Source organism: Vipera ursinii (assembly GCF_947247035.1).
Source record: "Vipera ursinii genome assembly, chromosome: 2".
Lineage (NCBI taxonomy): Eukaryota > Metazoa > Chordata > Lepidosauria > Squamata > Viperidae > Vipera > Vipera ursinii.
In genome coordinates this window covers 76,585,386-76,605,923 of record NC_139513.1, presented here as the reverse complement: position 1 = coordinate 76,605,923, position 20,538 = coordinate 76,585,386, and the positions used below count along the sequence as shown (strand labels likewise).

Sequence of the window (20,538 nt, the reverse complement as noted above, 5' to 3'; positions counted from 1 at the left end):
AGGTATCGCGGACCCATGCCATTCTGCAGCTTTAATGTGACCATCCCAAACAATATTTTAATTAAAAATAATTCTATTTGTAAACAGCACATCACAGCTCAGGGGAAAACACAGTTCCTTTTTATGTCTTTCCCTAGTTAAGTGCTAAAATAAATACTTATTGATTTTTTTTCCTAAGCCATTTTCTATGCCTGGAAAAAAGGAGAGAAGAGATTTTGTTACACTGCTTTTGACTTCACACTTGGAAGGCAGAGAAGATCACTCATTATATTTTCAAGTCAATTTGTCCTGTGCAGTTATCCCAGAAATGCAACAGGAGAGAAGAGTTTCTACTTGGTGCAACAGACGGGATACTGTTCTAGAAAAATAAAGAAGAGCTGAAAAAAAACTAATTCAACAATTATCATGTGCTAAAAGCCCACTATGTTTGTTGAGATCTTCTGAGATTGCCTGTACTGAACAGCATAATATCTATTTTTCAACTTCTCTGGCCTTCTGGAGAGATAGGATACTTTTTATTAGAAGTAGTTAACAAATTTTAATCTCTCCACCAGATCTTAGCCTTGTTTATTTTATTAAACAGAAGTTACTACAATTTTGAATTGTCCCTAGAAGCCAACTCCCAGGTCCCACACTGGTTGTTCATGATGAACAAATTTGGATTTTAATTTTGTATAAATGTTCACAGTTTTCAGCAATCCAACCTATTATAAACATTTCTATTCCTAAGCTAATAATAATGGTGGAATTATCATTATTTTACTTATGTTGATTAAATGCAAAAATAAGGTCATGGATTGGGAGACTAGGTCTGAAAAGAAAAAAGGAATCAAAGGCCAAAGTGGGAGGCTCAAAATATAATACTTGATAAAAAGCTTCCACTACAGATGCTTAAATCCAGGGAGACTAAGATTCCCAGACCTGAATGTCAGGAGTTATATATACATACACATAAGGAAGGATAAAACACATATACACATATTGTGGCTGAGAAACAGAAGGCAAAACTCCCCTGCCACCGCAGCCATATATTTCTTTATTTGTTACCCCCAGTCCATCTGTGTTGCTTTGGAATAGCAATGCTTCTATATGTTTCTTCAGTAATGAAGAAAGAATGTCAGACTTTCTATAGTAATTGTTATTTTCATGGTGTACATCTGATAATAGAATGCACTTATTTTGTTTTAGAATGTGAATATACTGTTCTAAGCATACTAGTCAATATATCATGGCTACACAATTGCAATTTTTCTACAGCTAACTAGACCACCTACTAAATCATTCTGTTCAAATTTGAAATAAAACTCACCTACTTTCCAGACACACATTAGCGACTTTTTATAAAGTGTCAGGCATAGTTAGGCTTATTTTTAAAATTATATACTGGGATTTCATTGACAGAAGGAAGATATTGTGTTTGCATTATAAATAGAACTTAATTTATAGACTACAACTTTCTGTGGTAGACTGTCATGTAAAAACTAAATAATTTAACGAACATTTGATTATATTGTTATAATCAGTCCAATTGTTTTGATCATGTGGAAAACAAGTTCCACCTTCCTACCCCACATACTTAAGGTTTTTCTTTCTGAACCATACTTGAGTATCAGTTCATATATTTTTTTTGGAAGCTGCCCAAAGCAGGAAAGGAAATCTTTAAAAATTAATGCAATTTATATGGATATATAAGGAAATTATTGAGGAAGGAGGAACTGTAATTGGCTTTCCACAAATTAAAAATCAAGCTTTAAGAGCTCTTATTCCTATTTGGATTCTTCCTTTAAATAAAGGAAACTTTTAAAGGAAGTTTCCAGAGCCTGGAAATAATAAAGTCAAATAACTACTCGAAAATCTGGAATGTTAATCTTGGCCTGTGTTGTATTTTTAACAAGTGTGAATGTGTGTATTTTCTGCAGAACAATTAACCATTGGAACAACCTGCCTCCAGAAGTGGTGAATGCTCCAATACTGGAAGTTTTAAAGAAAAAACTGGGCAGCCATTTGTCTGAAATGGTATAGGGTTTTCTGCCTGAGCAGGGGGTTGGACTAGATGACCTCCAAGGTCCCTTCCATCTTTTTATTTTTATTTTTATTTTTATTATTGGTTGTTGTTGTTATTGTTATTATTATTATTATTATTGTTGTTGTTGTTGTTGTTGTTGTTGTTATTATTATTATTATTATTATTATTATTATTATTATTATTATTATTATTATTATTATTATTATTATTATTATTATTATTACAGATGGCCATAGAGGAATCACCCTGATAGGATTGTTCAAGTTTTACTTGCTAGTCAGAATATAAATTTAATGCCTCTGTGTATTCTTTAGCACGAGTAACAGCAGCATTTTACAGACAAACATAGAACAAGAATATGTATAAACACACACACAAACACAAACACACACATACATAAACATCCTTAAACATGTATTAGTAAAATGTAATAAAAGTAGCTTGATGTTTACTGCCAATGAAGCATGCTAAATTTAATATTGAACTGAAGCAATACCAAATTTGAACAACCACAACAAAAAGATGTTTGTCGTTGTTCAGGGACTTGTTCAATTCATTAAACCTTAACAGCACTATAAATTCACAGATAAAGGTATGATGGCATATGAAGTGAAGAGTCTTTGAAAACTAAGCTAGAGTGTCAGATGCAATTTTAGTTCCCAAGTAGGCTGTTAAATATTCTGGATTAGTTTAGAAAGGATAACTATAAGAATGGTTATTTCTGTCTCAATTTCAACCCTAGCTGGAACAACAGAAGAAGGAGAAAAATCAAAAAAATGAATTCTGCTCTCTGGAAAAGAAAAAAGAAAAAAAAGTTCCAGCATCACTCTGTCCAGCTAGGATGACCGATGCTTATCATAGGCCAGTAGGCAGGATAGTATTCATCTGAGATGCAGTGTGGATATACTCAGCATGCATCAATGGAAGGGCCCCATCCTATAAAACGCCTTCCATTACTAGAATAGGAAGACAGATGGTCCACTCCCCCTTAAAGATGAAGACCGGGCTAAAGGTTAATAGATGGAATCCTGAAATGAACATATGTTTCAATCAGGAGAAAAAGGTCAAGAAAAACAAAACAAACAAGCAAACAACCTCAACAACCACTAATCTAGTTGGGTGCTTGGGGAATTGGCTTTTGGGATAGGAGTAACATGGTTCTGCATCGACTTTGCCAGACCTTGAAAATAAAAGAGTAATCATTCTTAATTTGCAATGCACAAACATGCACCAACTAGAAAACTTAAAAGAATGGTGTATAGGATTGCCTTCGCATAGTCCCAATCCCGAGTGCTTCTTTGTGCTAAGGGTAGGGTTTCCCTTGTCTGGCACCCCATTTTGTTTCTCTCACAAGGAAAGATGAGATAACTTGCTCAATAGTAGTACCTTGCTCAATAGTAGTAACTGTGAGAGGGATCTTGGAGTCTTAGTAGACAATCACTTCAATATGAGCCAGCAGTGTGCTGCAGCTGCCAAAAAAGCCAACACAGTGCTAGGCTGCATTAACAGAGGGATAGAATCAAGATCAAGTGAAGTACTAATACCATTTTACAATGCTTTGGTAAGGCCACACCTGGAATACTGCATCCAGTTTTGGTCACCACGATGTAAAAAAAATGTTGAGACTCTAGAAAGGGTACAGAGAAGAGCAACAAAGATGATTAGGGGGCTGGAGGCTAAAACATACAGGGAACGGTTGCTGGAATTGGGTATGTGTAGTCTAATGAAGAGAAGGGTGAGGGGTGACATGATAGCAATGTTCCAATATCTCAGGGGCTACCACAAAGAAGAGGGAGTCAAGCTATTCTCCAAAGCACCTGAAAGCAGGACAAGAAGCAACGGATGGAAACTAGTCAAGGAGAGAAGCAACCTAGAACTAAGGAGAAACTTCCTGACAGTTAGAACAATTAACCAGTGGAACAACCTGCCTCCAGAGGTGGTGAATGCTCCAACACTGGAGGTTTTTAAGAAGAGACTGGACAGCCATTTGCCTGAAATGGTATAGGGTTTCCTGCCTGAGCAGGGGGTTGGACTAGATGACCCCCAAGGTCCCTTGCAACTTTATTATTATTATTATTATTATTATTATTATTATTATTATTATTATTATTATTATTATTATTATTATTATTATTATATTATTATTATTATTATTATTATTATTATTATTATTATTATTATTATTATTATTATTATTATTATTATTATTATTATTTCTTAACAGTAACATCAGTACAACAGTGGAGTCAATTTACCTAAAGAATTAGAGGAGTCTCCCTTGTCAGATGCTTTCAACTAAAAGCTGAACAGCTGCCTGGTTGGGACACTTTAATAGGGGTTCCTGTCCCACAAGGCTCCTCACCCCTGGCCAGTTGAATCTTATGCTCTCATTTGCACAAAATTGTCACAGCTAGGCTAGTAGTTAAACAGAAGGGTGACTTATTCTAAATTCTATTTCAAGCAGCAACGAAGAAGCCCTTAATCTGATAGAGGAAAATCCTCCTACTCAACATAGCTGAGGATATGCATAGCTTCAGAGCATTGCTTTGCTTTGAAGAAGATTCAAGTGAAGTACCCCTTCAAAACTCCTTCTCAGAACAAGGGACTTTTTTGGGGGTAATGCCAAGCAGTCATTTTTGCTTCCTGTTCTGCAGCCTCTTTTGGTCTTCTTTTCCACAACTTACACTACCGGAGATGCTTAAGAGAAGCCATTTTTTGCATGGTGGGAGAAGGATAAGAGCCTTGGTGGAGCAGTGGGCTAATGCCTCCTTAAGTAACACCAGCTGCCTGCAATTAGTGCAGGTTCGCATCCCACCAGGCTCAAGGTTTACTCAGCCTTCCATCCTTCCGAGGTAGGTAAAATGAGGACCCAGATTGTTGGGGGCAATTATTTATTTATTTATTTAATTTATATAATTAAGCTGACTTTGTAATAATGCTGCTTGGGGTGTGTGTGAAAGCCCTAATAAGCAGGCATATACATAGAATGAAGGCTACTGCTAAGCTTGTAAGCCGCCCCAAGTCTTCGGAGAAGGGCGGGATATAAATGGAATTAAAATAAAAAATAAAATAAGAGAAGTGTTCTCCTGAACTACTTGGCATTATTTTTCCAAACGTCTGTAACTGGTTTGGGCTATTTCAGGAGAGACCCATGAAGCACTGGACAACTACAAATGTAGTAGTTACCATAACAGTCCCTGGGACATGCAGTCAACTATCAGGCGCTAGACGGTTTTGGCAATCTTTGCTAGAAACTCCACAGACAACCAACTAGGAGTACACATGAACTCTCCAGCCTAAGCAGTTTTCAAGACTAGTTTGGAGACTTTGGGAGTGCCTATTAAAACCATCTAGCCTGGACAGTCTTTGCCAAGTTTAAGAGGACACTATTGAGAGGAATTTCTGCAGCCCCTCCTCACATTTCACCATAGCAAATCCCATCACCTCTTTATTTCTACCATAATAAAGCATCACTTCCAAATTTCTGCATGGAAGCAAATTTAATTTTGTTAGTTTGTTTCGAAATCATTATTATAATCACATTTTGCTCCCAATTTGTCCGTTAGCAATGATGCCACTGAGATTATTAATAGTTATTACAAAAACCATTAAAACAATTATTTACTTAGGAAATCAGGGGTTTTTTTTGTTTTGTTTTGTTTTTGCAAAATAAAGTGAACTTCAACAGAAGAAGTCTTATAGCCCGGTATAGACAACATGCTTAGGCATAATTAATATTAAACTACAATTTAGAATACTTTAAATAAATTTCACTACATCTCCCTTTTTTCTTTTTCATTTATACCTTGTTATATTCAAATCAAAAGTAGTTATTAGTTTTATCTATGGTTCATTCAAAAAAAAATAAATTTCAAAATTTATTTGTTTCATAAAAACATTATTTATATTGTTAAAACGAGAGCAAAGTCCCAGCAGATCTGACAGTCTTTTGAAACTTAGCAAGTGCATTTATATGAGCTCAATAGTTTCTAATTTGTGAACTACAGTTCACTTTAAGCACCACTGGCAAATCTATTTCAATCTCTGATTTGAAACAACTACATCCAGCATTATACTGTATTAGCTATGAAAATGTATACACACTTCATATTATATTATGTTAGGAAAATAATGTACAAAATGTGTAATGTTAGAAATTAGTTTGAATCCAACGGGCTCAACCCGGCCAAAACTGAGTGGCTTTACGTACCGACATCTCGTTTAGTTCAAGAGATTCCATCTTTGATTATAGGAGGAGAGATATTACCTCCCATTGATAGAGCACGCAACCTGGGCGTCCTCCTGGATTCACGACTCAGTTTTGAAGATCATATTGGAGTCGTGGCTAGGGGGGCATTTGCCCAGATTCGCCTGGTACACAAGTTGCGCCCCTTTCTGGACAGAGATGCCCTACGTACAGTCACCCACGCACTCGTTACCTCCCTTATAGACTACTGTAATGCTCTCTACATGGGGCTGCCCTTGAAGACCACCCGGAGGCTTCAACTGGTGCAGAGTGCAGCTGCACGGGTAGTGATGGGAGCACCCCGATACTCCCATATTACACCCCTCCTGTGTGAGCTGCATTGGCTACCGATTGCCCTCCGGGTGAGATTTAAGGTGCTGGTTCTTACCTTTAAAGCCCTACATGGCTTAGGCCCAGGATACTTGCAGGACCATCTGCTGCCGGGAACGAATTCCCATTGCCCAGTACGCTCACACAGAGAGCGTACTGGGGTACCGTTGGCTAGACAATGTCGGCTTGCGACCCCCAGGGGAAGAGCCTTCTCTGTGGGAGCGCCAGCCCTGTAGAACCAGCTCTCCCCTGAGCTTCGGATGGCCCAAGATCTCCAGTCCTTTCGCCACAGCCTCAAAACACTCCTTTTCCACCTGGCTGACCTAGACTGACAGGGATTTTAATTATATTTACAATTCTAACTTTATTCTTTAATTTATTTTATTTCAAATTTTATTTTTTAATTTACTGTACAAAGACCTTTAAGTTTTGATGTTGTTAGCCGCCCTGAGTCCCTTGGGAGATAGAGCGGGATATAAATCCCATAAATAAATAAATAAATAAATAAATAAATAAATAAATAAATAAATAAATAAATAAATAAATAAATAAATAAATAAATAAATAAATAAATTTTAAAGGATAATACAAAAATGGCTATACAGGGAGAAATGTATAAAAAATGAAAAATAATTCATAAATGGATTATAAAGGATTTTAAGTTTGGACAAATCAAAAGCCAAGTGCAATCACCATTGTATTGGCCCATCTGTAATATGAAAGATCACTTTGCAGTGAGAAGGATCAGGGTGGTGTAAGATAGAGAAATACTGCGGTAGATTGAGCCAGGATGAGAATTACACTCAGATATGAATTTTACTGCAGGATTGTGGACTAGCTTTTTCTCTCGGCCTTGTGGTGACAGCAATGATGGAAATGGGTAGACTAACTTTAACTCCTGCAGAAAAAAATATACCCATAAGTGCAATAAATATATAAAGAAGTTAAGATGTGAAAGGAAGAGTTTTCTTATACTCCCAGGCAGGATCCTGAGAGTTTTAGATCAGTAAGATTGAAGTTTGAAAGGCGTTCACTAGCATATAATACCACTGAATGGGGAAGGGTCTTAATTCTGAACAAACAATTTTTTTTCTACTGTGTAAGAATAAATAAATAAATCATGCTAGAGAAGTCACAACACATTAGGTTTTAGATTTGGAGCTCCACAAAAAGACTTAGGGTGTTATATTCTGGGAAAAAGTATAAATACTCATAGCAGTTGAGTCATTGTTTTAGAATTTGTTCCGATGCTTAGGGACTTAGTAATTTATATTTAGAAAAGTGTGATTAATAATCTATGTATATCAACTTTATTTTTGCTGCTGCTGAAACAGCAACTCCACATCTTCTTCATTCTCCTCTTAGTGATAGTAGCAATGATAGTAAGACCTTTGACAGAATAAACACATCATGGTATCATATCACCATGCCAAACACCTGCTACCAAGCATGCCCTTAATCTTTTTTTGTTGTTGTTAGACTCTGGGATTGGTATGGATAACAGAAGATTTCTATTCTTAATTCCACTGTGAATTTTAAAATTGTAAACTATCAATGCTGAACACAGAACAACCACATCTACCTTTTCTTAGATTTATAAGCCTAATTGATCTTTCCTATAAGATTTGTACTTTGTATGTAACCAAGTCTTGGCTACTGCTGCACATTCAGGTTGATAGAGAATCAAACTGCCAAAGAGCTACCACAGTTTGCAGAAAACAGGAAAAGCAGAAAGGAGAAGAAAACACTGCCCTGGCCCTTAAAACACACACACACACACACACACACACACACACACACACACACACACACACCTATTTAAACTGCTTGTCAGTTATCAGCTTGACAAGGCCACTTGAATATATTTGGGGGTATTAGCATAAATGCTTGGCGGTGAGTTCACAATGGTTGCTAGCGCTAATGGTACATAAAGTAATTTAGTCACTTCTCTTAGGCTCCTGTCAGAATGATGAGAATCTCCTCTTTGCATTGTTGCATATTAGATCATTAGATAATAAAGTGTTAGAGCATGCAAACTGACAGGATTTCTTGCCATGCCCTGTTGTGTGCTGGGCTTTACATTCTAATAAATACAAAGCCCAAGATGGAAAATTAGCTTCAAGCAACGCTAAGCCCTACTGGATAATCTTTGCAGGTGTTGGTAGGGACAACTGGCTCCATCCAAACAGAATTCTACATAGACGTCATTGCTACATTATTGATTGGAACTAGAAACCTAAGATTTGCACAATTGTCACATGACAGAGAACAACTTTTATTTTATAGTAATTCAACAGGGTTGTTTGTTCTTTATTTCTATTTTTTCCAGTTTACTTATTTATATATTTCATTTATTTATATTTATTAATTTATATTCCTTTATTATGTTTATAAATGACTCAACAAATATACCTAAAAGTCCTTCCTTCTCTTGTTTTCCATCTGGGATTGAGTGAAGAATTCACACAAATGCTATTTTTTCAAAGAATCAATCCTGCTAGTTTTAGAGCTATAGTTATGTAACTATATAATTATAAACTATATATAGTTTTATAGCCTTATTTATTGTTTTGATTGATTTGGTTGAGGAAAAAGTCACGTAAAAGCGATTATTTATTTATTTATTTATTTATAAAATTTATTGGCTACCCATATTACCATACAATGATGGTGATGACTATAGCCTCATTTGCTTAAAAGCTAGTTTGAAACATTTGTGAGCCTTGAATCAAATAAAATCCTTTGCATAACATCATGTTTCTTTAAATCTACACATTTCCTTTGTTATCATCTTTATTTCACAAGAATAGTAAAAGTAACAGCTTTAAATAACTGCTTTAAGAAGAGACTGGACAGCCATTTGTCTGAAATGGTATAAGGTTGCCTGCGTGAGCAGTGGGTTGGACTAGACGACCACCCAAGGTCCCTTCCAACTATTATTATTATTATTATTATTATTATTATTATTATTATTATTGTTATTGTTATTGTTATTGTTATTGTTGTTGTTGTTGTTGTTGTTATTATTATTATTATTATTATTATTATTATTATTATTATTATTATCAAATATCTTTGCAAGAAAAAAAATGAACCTAAAATTTCCAGCATGTCCACAATTACCAAATGAGAATACCACCAAAAATCAGTCTGGGAGTTGTGAATAAACCAGTCTAGAATGACATAATCAAAGTACACACTACATCATAGCAAGTAATCATTGCAGATAAGAACTGCTTTCCTGCATAATTGTCATAATATTACCAAGAGATAATTTACAGCATCAGATTTAAAACTGTCTCTACAATAACTTTGCAGAGGTACATCTCAAATGTGTGTGTATATATTTGTGTGTGTGTGTGTGTGTGTGTGTGTGTTAAGTATTTGTCAAGACTTGAACATATCAGCCTCCCTAAATTCTTTATTAGCAATCTGAATAATTTACATATATGTATATATATATATATATATATATATATACATTTGTAATAATATCCATGAGAAAATTTATTTTAGTTGTAATCCTATATTCATGTACTCATGAATAAACCTCAGTGAATTCAGTAAGAACTACTTCTGATTAAAAATATAGAGAGAATACTAAAAGGCCAATTGTAATGTTTTATTAATTCTATTAATATATTTTTTTCATAGAAAACATTACTGGAGTTAGAAATGTTGAAAGGTCATACATCAAATGAACAAAAAAACATTAAAAATAACAACAATCAGTTCAAATATTTAACATAATTAATATAAATTTCTACTGGGGCTTGATATTTGGTACATCCTACATTCATGCACTTTGTTTTATCAGATTTTAAAGTTTTGCAATAATCTTGTTTGCACGTTTGATACACGTGCACATATATATCCTATGTCCACTGTAATGTGTAAAAGAATAGTAAAAATACAGTGATAATAAGCAACTGCCAGTAGGGAGAATCGTATCTTGTTAAGAGAGTTCACTACACATGTGGAAAATGAAGAATGCCAATTGCAAATAGAATCTACAAAAAATGAAAGAGGCTCTTTTATATGTGTGCTGGTCATGAAGAGCAGCCTGAGTACGATGCTTATTCATCCAGTGTCCCCTAACTTCTGAAATGGGCTATAGCAAACTCCTTTTCATTTTACTATCATTATTTGTGCCTTTAAGCCAGTGTTGACTCCTAGCAACTGTCTGGAAAAATCTCTGAGGTTTTCTTGGCAGTGGTTTGCCATTGCTTGCTTTCTAGGGATGAGTGAGAACGACTGGCCCCAGGTCACCCAGCTGACTTCATGCCTAAGGCAACACTAAAGCTCACAGTCTCCTGGTTTCTAGATTGGTGCCTTACCCACTACACCAAGCCTCCTCTCCAGGAAACTCAAATTCTATACTTAAACATGGATCAGTTCTCATTTGAAATGTTTCATTTTGCCCTTACAAAAATATTTCATTAAAATATTCTATGACCCATTTGAAAAGTTGGCAGCAGTATAGAAATGACTTTTAAACACAGTTTTGGAGACAAGTAAAAACATATTTTTCATTTAACGCTCCGTTCACGCTTTTCCTTCAAATTCTTTATGAGCTAGATTTTGTGATTTAGAAAAGTTCTCTTTTAAAAGGTACATCCTAGAAATCCATATTGATTAAATATATTGGTCTTCTTATCCAATGTATATAATTTTGAAACACAAGGAAAAAAATAGACACATCTGAGTGAAACTATTTTACTACATATCACTGGCTTACTTCCCTTGTACCAAACAGAGCTGCTTACATGAGCATCTGCCAGCTATTATTTTTGAAATATAAAAACTGAGCACTGACCAATGTATTTATTAAGGCATGCCTGTTAAAGAAAATTCATGGAGTACAATCTTGATTACAGTGAAATAAACTAATGAGAGTTTTCCTCTTTTAGCAGTATGTGACAAATGGACTGAAAAGAGAAAATTAATTCCAAAATATAAAGCCACATAGAATAGTTAAAAATTAATTTACTAGTAGGTTATGAAATTAACAGAAAATATTGCACTGTACTAATTATGCACTTGTATAGAATAATCTGTATGAATGATTATTCCTGGAAAAACAAAGTTGACATTACATTAATTCATTTTCTAGTCCATAATATTTTATTTATATTTTATTTATTAAACAAATATATAGTCATCTAACATACAGCTCTCTGGCCCAGGCTGAGAATTTTTAATTTTTAATTTTAACTGGGGTTTTTATTTTCTCTCAGGGTTTCATTTAATCTTTTTAAATTGTTTTAACTTTTGTTTGGATTTTCTTTTAAATACCCTGTAAACCACCCTGAGTCCTTCGGGAAAGGGCGGTATATAAATCTAAATAAATAAATAAATAAAATAAAATAAATAAATATACAGTACATGGAACTTTGTTGCTTCTTTAAATTTTATAAATGATCAAATAGGAAGACTACAAGAAGAAAAACTGTCTTCCCAATATTATAGCAAAGTTCCTGAATGTTGATCTTTCCACAGTCTTGAAAAGTTTTCCCTGGAACTACATGACTGTTGCTTAAATACAGGTTAGCAATATCTTAGAAAGGCATAAGGACCTGGAGGAGACAATTTTATGAGAACAGGACGCATACACAGGCCTTCCATTCCAGCCCAGCTGAAGTTAACAAGATCATTAAAAATGTAATTTAAGTAGACCAAAAGCTCATCTACCATGTTGTGCATGCAAAAATATGTCCCAAATTGTGGATAGGCAAAATCTTTTCTTGCAGATATTTCTTCAAAAAGAAAGTCAAATTATTTTTGCATTCCTTTCTCCCTAGAAAAGCTATACATAGGATTTCTGCCTTGGCTTATTCTAGCAGATTTAGAATGTATTTCTAGGAAAACAAAAAGAAACTGAGATATCAAATCAAAGTGACTTTGTTATACACATGACTTCTTCTTCTCACCAGATCTCAATCCCTGTCACCATTTACTTTCCATTAAAGTCAAATACTTTTAATTTGGGGTAAAATCAGAAATGGCAACCGAGGTCAATAGACTTCACTCCATATCCCCCTTAGAGAAGCCAGGCAGAGTAGCTCTCCATGGTAGAAAGGGCTATGTATGATTCTTTCCTCCAATACCCAGGGCTGCTCTGCCTGGTACTTTTTCATTCTGAGATCAAATAAATGCTGCCTTTCTTCAACAGGGGCACCAACATGGCCATTAGGAGCAGAGCAATGCATGTGCATTAAAGGAAGGATGGTGAACCTCAGCTAGCTAACTCTTACCTGTCCTAAGACATTCGTTAAAGTAAATGTACCTTATAAAGCAAGTGCAGCTTCTAACCTCATGTAGAAGCACCTGAATTATTAGTTGGCTTCAATGAAAAGCAGAGAGTTGCTGTACTTGCATTTCTGTGAGGTCCTAAGCAAAGCCCTTCTGATCAAGAAGTGACTCTAATGCTGACTGAATTTCTTGAATGTGGTTTTTTCTTAAAAAAAAAATCTTTTTAACGTGACTGTGTTTTACGTGATTCTTGTTTTATACTTTTTTTTACTGTATGCTGCCTAGATTCATTCTTGTGAGATGGGTGTCCATAAAGTAAAAGTTCCTGTAGATTTTACTCTGTTAGTCATTGCTGACTATGGGGGACGATGCTCATCTCTGTTTCAACAGTGAGCCAGTGCTGTCCAAAGACATTTCTGTGATCATGTAGCCAGCATGACATCATGGACATTACCTTCTCACTGATATTGTATCTATTTATCTACTTGCATTTGCATGCTTTTGAACTGCTAGGTTGGCAGAAGCTGGAGCAAAGATGGGTGCTCACCCCATCACATGGCACTCTGGTCTCAAACGTGTGCTGCCAGCTTTTCCAACCAATAAGCCCATCATCTTAACTGCTGAGCCACCACGCCATCCCAACGTGGCCATAAATAAAAATAAATCATTTCAGAATTATGCATAGTCCTAAAAAATAATGCTTTAATCCCAATACTAACATCTGATTGTGGAACTACAAAATTTGGTATAAATTCACGCAAGCAGAATTTTCATACCAACTGCTATTAGCTGAAATCTGATTTTCCATTTTCTCCCCATATTACTTTGTTACATGGAAAAGAGCTATGAGCAGAATTTAGAGCAGGTAGCTTTATGCTAAGGGTGAAAGCAGAAACTTTCCAGTCTGAAGGAATTCTAGCCTATCCTAATTGACAGGTACAGCAAATCTCCAGGTTAAGAACACTCTGGTTTAAATAGAACCCATAATTAAGAACAGAACCTATTGTAGCAAAATTCAAGTTAAATGCACAGCAATTCAAGTTAAATACACAGTGGTTCAAGTTCATTATACAACAGTATTTACAGTATGTATTATTATACAATAACACTGGTCCAGTTTACAAACAAATTGGACTTTAAGGACAGACCTTGGGAATGGAACTTGTTCTTAAACTGGGAACTACCTGTATTCACCGAGTCCTCTCAAAAAAGATATCTGTATCCTATTTGTTTTTAATAAAAAAAGGGAGAGGATTTGGTTGGTGTAAGAAACTTCAAGGATGAATTAATAGATATTCTCTGCATACTTCGTTTCCTTCTAATTAATAAAATAACAGCTTGAACATTCCTTAGTAAATCAGCTAAAAGTTATGACAGTGGTTTGTTTATTAAATTAAGTTTCTGGCAAGGATGGAAAAAAATCTATAGTATGAATTATTGCATAAAATGTCTCATGGTCTATATAAAAGTTAAAGCTAAATAAATACAGATGTAAGTTATGTTTATATAATAAGAAACACTGCTGAGCTAAGAATTTTAGGTTGGAAAGTGCAAAGTGGATCTGATACATTATGCATTTACCACCTGACCAAATTTATTATGTAAGTAGCTCCTATAATATAAAGAGAGCTGTTTTACATATATGCAAAGTAAATTAATAAGGTATAATAATAGGGCAGCCTAATAATGAGGCAAGAGGTTGTGTTTTTTCACAAATGATTCATACAATGATGGCAGTTCATATTTTCATGCTGCATGGTTTTTCAACATGGTATTAGTATCCTAGGATAACTTTCAGATACACTAAGTGATAAATATTATTAGCATTGGCACAAGCTATTTATACATGCATATTAATATTAATTGGAATTGTGGGAGATTAATATCCTATTTGTTGCAGTCTCAACAGGCTTGGCTGAGCCAGTCCATGTGGCTTCTCTGGAACACAATCTAAATAGAAATAGAAAGAAATAGAAATAGAAATAGAAATAGAAATAGAATAGAATAGAATAGAATAGAATAGAATAGAATAGAATAGAATAGAATAGAATAGAATAGAATAGAATAGAATAGAATAGAATAGAATGTTGGAAAGGATCTTGGAGGTCATCTAGTCCAACCCCCCTGCTCATTCAGGAAACCCTATACCAGAGGTCTCCAACCTTTCTGATTTGGCAGCCCGGAAAGGGAGGCAAGCACCGCTACGTATGCACACACAAATAGGCCGTGCATGCACATGCAAAAATGAACCCCGTGCATGCACACAAAAAGGGTCACACATGAGCACATGCACACATGCAAACATGGGGTGCAAATGGGGTGGCACTAGCGCTGGTGGGATGCTATGGGTAGCCCTAGTGCCAATGGGACACTTGGGGATGGGACGGTGCTAGTGCTGGTGGGACACTCGGGTGCAGGGCAGTACTAGCACTGGTGGGATGCTCAAGGTGGCGCTAGTGACGGTGGGATGCTCAGGGCGGGGTGGTGCTAGCGCTGACAGTGACCAAGTGGCCAAGGCCCAGTAGTGGCCCACGGCCCACAGTTTGGGGACTCCTGCCCTATACCATTTCAGACAAATGGTTGTCCAATCTCTTCTGTAAAACTTTCAGTGTTGGAGCATTTACAACTTCTGGAGGCAGGTTGTTCCACAGGCTAATTGTTCTAACTGTCAGGAAATTTCTCCTTAATCCTAGATTGCTTCTCTCCTTGATTAGTTTCCATCCATTGTTTCTTGCCCTGCCTTCAGGTGCTTTGGAGAGTAGCTGGACTCCCTCTTCTTTGTGGCAATCCCTGAGATATTGGAACATTGCTATCATGTCATCCCTAACCTTCTTTTCATTAAAGTAAACATCCCCAATTCCAGCAACCGTTCTTTATATATTTTAGCCTCCAGTTCCCTAATCATCTTTGTTGCTCTTCTCTGTACTCTTTCTATAGTCTCAACATCTTTTTTACATCCTGGCAACCAAAACTGGATGCAGTATTCCAAGTATGGTCTTATTGTGGCATTATAAAGTGGTATTAACACTTCACAAGATCTTGATTCTATCCCTGTTAATGCAGCCTAGAACTGTGTTGGCTTTTTTGGCAGCTGCAGCACACTGATGGCTGATATCTCTTTACCCAAATGTAGATAGAATGGGGAGTGGCCTTGAGGGGCAAGAGGAAGAGCCGCCACTAAGATAATAGCCAGATAAAAGAAGATTGAGTCCAGGATAGGAATGTAATCTGATAAAGTCACTCAAACAAGTCCCTCCCTAGTTCTCATGAATATAAAAGAGGGAGGGGAAGGTACATTAAGACTTACAAGTTTTTCTTACTTTAGTTTTATAGTAAAAGCAATATGGATCTAATGCACAAGGTAAAAATCATACACAGCAATTCTTTGAGGATGGGTGAGCGACGCCACCAGTAGTCGTAAAAATATCACTTTTTAAACTTTGCCAACTCTGCCAGCTACAGCATAAGTCTATTCCTCTTTTTTTCCACATCTGTTTAATTTTTAATTTATCTATTCATTTTTTTTTTCATCAGTGAGAGAAACAAGCATTATGCCTGCTCCAGAACTGCTATAGCTTTCCTTCTTACTGGGAAGTTGGAGGAGACGCTGAGGGAACAAGATGCCTTTGTATTATCTAAATCATGGGTGGGCATCCAGTACCTCAGTGTAATTTCATGCAGTCTTTGGCTTAATTTCAAAAGCCCTCTGTAAGCAATCACTTCATACTTCTGGCAAGAGGAATCTGTCCTGGCCAGTTACAGAGAAACAAAGTGTTAGAAGGTGACAGGGGAGGGGAGGGTGGGCAAATAAGTACCCCATCCACATTTGGCTCTGGGTCTAGTACTACTTGCTTCTGTCTTACCCATCACTGCCAATGCACTCTGCATTTACTTACCCTTACCCTTCACCTTAACCACAAGGTGGTTACTCTCAGTTTATGAACTTTTATTTGTCCCACAGAGGAAGAGGAGTTAGGAAGTAGTAGTCATTATACATCTACCCCAACAAAGCTTTTCACCACTACACTAGTGAAACTTTGCTTTGATAAACAGCATTACCACAAAGGCCCCCAGCCTGCCCATGGATTTCAGAACTGCAGCTTTCACTGTAAGTTTTGAAAGTAAAGTGCGTAAGTCTCATGATACAGAGAGTCTTCTAGTAAGATACATTCAGCATCCTCTTTGCTTCTTTTAAAGGTTATATTCAGATTCCTCTTTCCTTCATTTTCCAGGGAAACCTTAAGAAAAACTGTGTACCAGTAATGTACTATTGTTGCATAGTTTCAGTTGTTAATCACTATGTTAATACTGTGTTTGTTTTATATGTTTACCAATTTAGAGTTTCTTTTTAAAGGAGAAAGAGGAAAACCAAACAGTTTAGCAAAATAAATAAATAGGATTTCTCCATGTTAATGTTGCTGGAATAAGATTAAGAAAAAGCTTTATCCATGAATATTTTGTAAGTCTGTATTTCTAAGTGTTTAAAAAAAAACATCCAGGAAGACTATTGCAAGAAAAGATTGAAAGACTCAGATTAATTTCATTCATGTAAACATGTCACATGGTCACTGCAAAATAGCTCACTGGATCCTAAACTCAGTTGCTGACTCAGTCACTAAAATGTTATTCTTGAGATTATGATTATGGTGTAAGAATAAGGATAGTATTATTTCATAATCATCCTGTAAACCATTGGTCCCCAACCATTTGGGCACGAGGGACCAGTTCCACAGAGAGAGGGTTTTTTCCGTGGATCAGAGGGGTATGTGGTTTTGTGTGCTGCCTGCATCTCGCGGATGGGGCTTTGCTTGTTTGTGTAGCCCAGTTGCTGGCATGCCACGGCCTGGTACTGGTCCATGGACCGGGGGTTGAGGACCCCTGCTGTAAGTCATAGGTAAGGAATATGTGGCCATCTAAGTGCTGAACTCCAACGCCCAGCCCAAGGGTGCTTCTTTTTTTTTTTTAAGAGGCAACTGGCCATTCTTGTGTTTCTTTTGAAGATGTTTTGATCAAAGAAGCTTCTTCAGCTCTGACTAGATGGTGGGGAGTGGAAGGATTTATATTGCTTGCAGACAGATGGTCATATAAGCAATATAAATCTTTCCACTTCCCACCATCTAGTCAGAGCTGAAGAAGCTTCTTGGATGAGAAGCAAAACATCTTCAAAAGAAACACAAGAAAGTGTAGTTGCCTCCTGGAAAAAAAAAAAACATCTTTGGGACAACCATGAACTGGATGACTGAGAATCTCCATAGACATCTAACACCCAGCATTACTCCTGACAGGCTACATTGACTGGGGCTCCTGGTCTTACAGCTTTTAGAGGGCACAGATTCACTCTCCTACTCCAGATATGCACTATAAGATCCACAATACTAGTTAACATTACTGCTTCTTGAAATAAAAAAAAGAGGTAATGCAGTACGACTATTTTACAGTCACTAATCCAATGTATATACACATTTGCATAGACTCTCACTTTCTTGTACTTCATAGGACTGGAAATGTTTAGGAACATTATGTACCTAACAGAAAGCAACATTTGTGAATTTAGAACATAATATACATAAAATAATTCTCTATAGCACTGTTTCTAAACCTTGGCAACTTGAAGGTGCATAGACTTCAACTCCCAGAATTTCCCAGCCAGCATGTTGACTGGGCAACTCTGGGAGATGAAGTCCACACATTTCAAGCTACCAAGGTTGAGAAACACTGCTTCTTGGCTACTTCAGATTTACAAAAAAATAATCAATTATGTGATGGTAATAACTCCACCCTAATAATATTAAGCCCTACTTCAATGCATGAGCCGGATTTGTAGGATCATTCAAATAGGTTGAAAATTTGGTGTCCCATTTCAGCAATATTTTCAAAATTTTGCACCAGTGTTGAGCATGGGAAGAAAATAGGGAGAAAGAAAGCCCAAGGACCCATAGTGAAAGAAGAAATGGCAACCAACAAAAAATGCCTACCATGTTCCAGATAAGAAGGCGTACCTTCCGAAGGATCAAGCCTTCGAGCCCTCCGCCCATGTTTGGAGTTATTGTGCACAAACATATTATCCGACACTGCCAAGACATGGCCATCCACGTTGACTGTTGTAGAGACCACAACCTGCAAGTGGAACAGCAATATAAGGAAACACTTTAATGCAATTTAAAATCAAATAAGCACAGAGACTAATAAACTCAGAATCTTAAATAACAGCTGGGAGCGGCAGAAAATTGCAGAGCTATTTCGCATAATAACTAGTGCCTAGACTCTATGACTCTAACAAGAGGTGCTATTGATGAGTGGGTCTTTGGCATCACAGGCTTTTGATGTCATTTAGTCAAATTACATAGTTTGTAGCTGTATAAAGGAATATACACTGTTAACCATAATTTTAACAAGAGCGGCTTTATTAACTCCTTTTTAAAAGAGTTGGCTGCATATTACCCCACATCATCCTTCAGCATGCATGTCAGAATAGATAAACTGTTGTCACTGCAAATGAGAATTGATTCAAGTGAAAAAACAAAATTGGTTGCTAAAGTTGGATTAGAGTAGCTGAATTCCTCATACTGCTAAATCCTGGAGTATAAGCATTTGTCCAAAATTCTCCTGGATTGGGTAGGGAAAAAGAAAGGTTGTATATGTAAAGAATATTTAAGAACTAAAATGAATACTTTTTTTCAAATCTAGGTAGACATTGTCTTTATGTAGCAATCAAGTGTGAATACACTGTTTTTGCAAATTTTATTATCCTAATGGGAACAGCTATAGAAATATTGTTTTGCTGTACAATACAGGACATGTGAAATTTAGGCAGTGAGATGGGCAGCATATACATTTAGTAATAAATAAATAAAATAAAAAGCACAAACTCAACCAGCTGATACATTTATTAATACTGTAAAGCATAATTTTATTGATAAAATATAATTTTTGAGCAAGTTGATAAAGGATTTCCATTAAGTTACTTTGATAAAAAATATGCATTGTTTTCTGGAGTCACTATGGATTGAAAATAGGATCCAATAGTGGTTATTTATTATAGCTGAATCTTATTTATCTTAAAAGGACCTTTTAGAAGCTGTGTAAAATAACTTCAACTTTAAGTAGTTAAGCAGTAGAGTAGACAACTGAGACCTTTAGATCAGAGGTCCCCAACCTTTTGGGAACCAGGGACCAGTTCCGTGGAGAGGGGGCATGGTTTGGTGTGCTGCCTGCATCCCTTGGATGGGGCTTTGCTTGTTTGTGCAGACTGGTTGTTGGCATGCCACAGCCTAGTACCAGTTCATGGACCGAGGGTTGGGGACCCCTGCTTTAGATACTGTCATTATTATTACCCTCATTATCACCAGCTCATTCATCATTTTTCTTTATTATATTTAGTCTCATTTATAATAAAATAATCTTACAAAACATTTTTTTCTTTAAAGAGTTAAATAACAGGGTACTAAGTAGATGTCTTAAAACAGGGGTCCCAACTCCTGGTTCATGGCTCAGTGGTGGGCCGCAGCCCACTGGAACCAGGCCATGGAAGTGGTGGGTGAGTGTCCAGGAAGCTGCATTTGTGAAAGTGGCATGCACGTGAAACTCTCCCTTCCCCCAGCCCCACTGCTGCCACTGCCCCCACCAGTCTGCCGAACCAGAAAGGTTGGAGACAGCCATCTTAAGAACAATCACATTTATGCTA

At 36.4% G+C, this 20,538-nt stretch overlaps 1 protein-coding gene across 6 annotated transcripts in view; it reads right to left on the bottom strand.

Annotated features, from left to right (window-relative positions):
• EBF1 (EBF transcription factor 1) overlaps nt 1-20,538 on the bottom strand; it is a 395,009-nt gene that overhangs the window by 86,300 nt on the left and 288,171 nt on the right. For 4 of the 6 annotated variants that reach the window (XM_083352266.1, XM_083352269.1, XM_083352267.1 and 1 more), the window contains exon 8: nt 18,830-18,971. In XM_083352266.1, the coding sequence (XP_083208392.1) occupies nt 18,830-18,971 (142 nt within the window). The remainder of the gene's footprint in view (nt 1-18,829; nt 18,972-20,538) is intronic. The other 2 variants (XM_083352268.1, XM_083352271.1) reach the window with 1 other exon arrangement.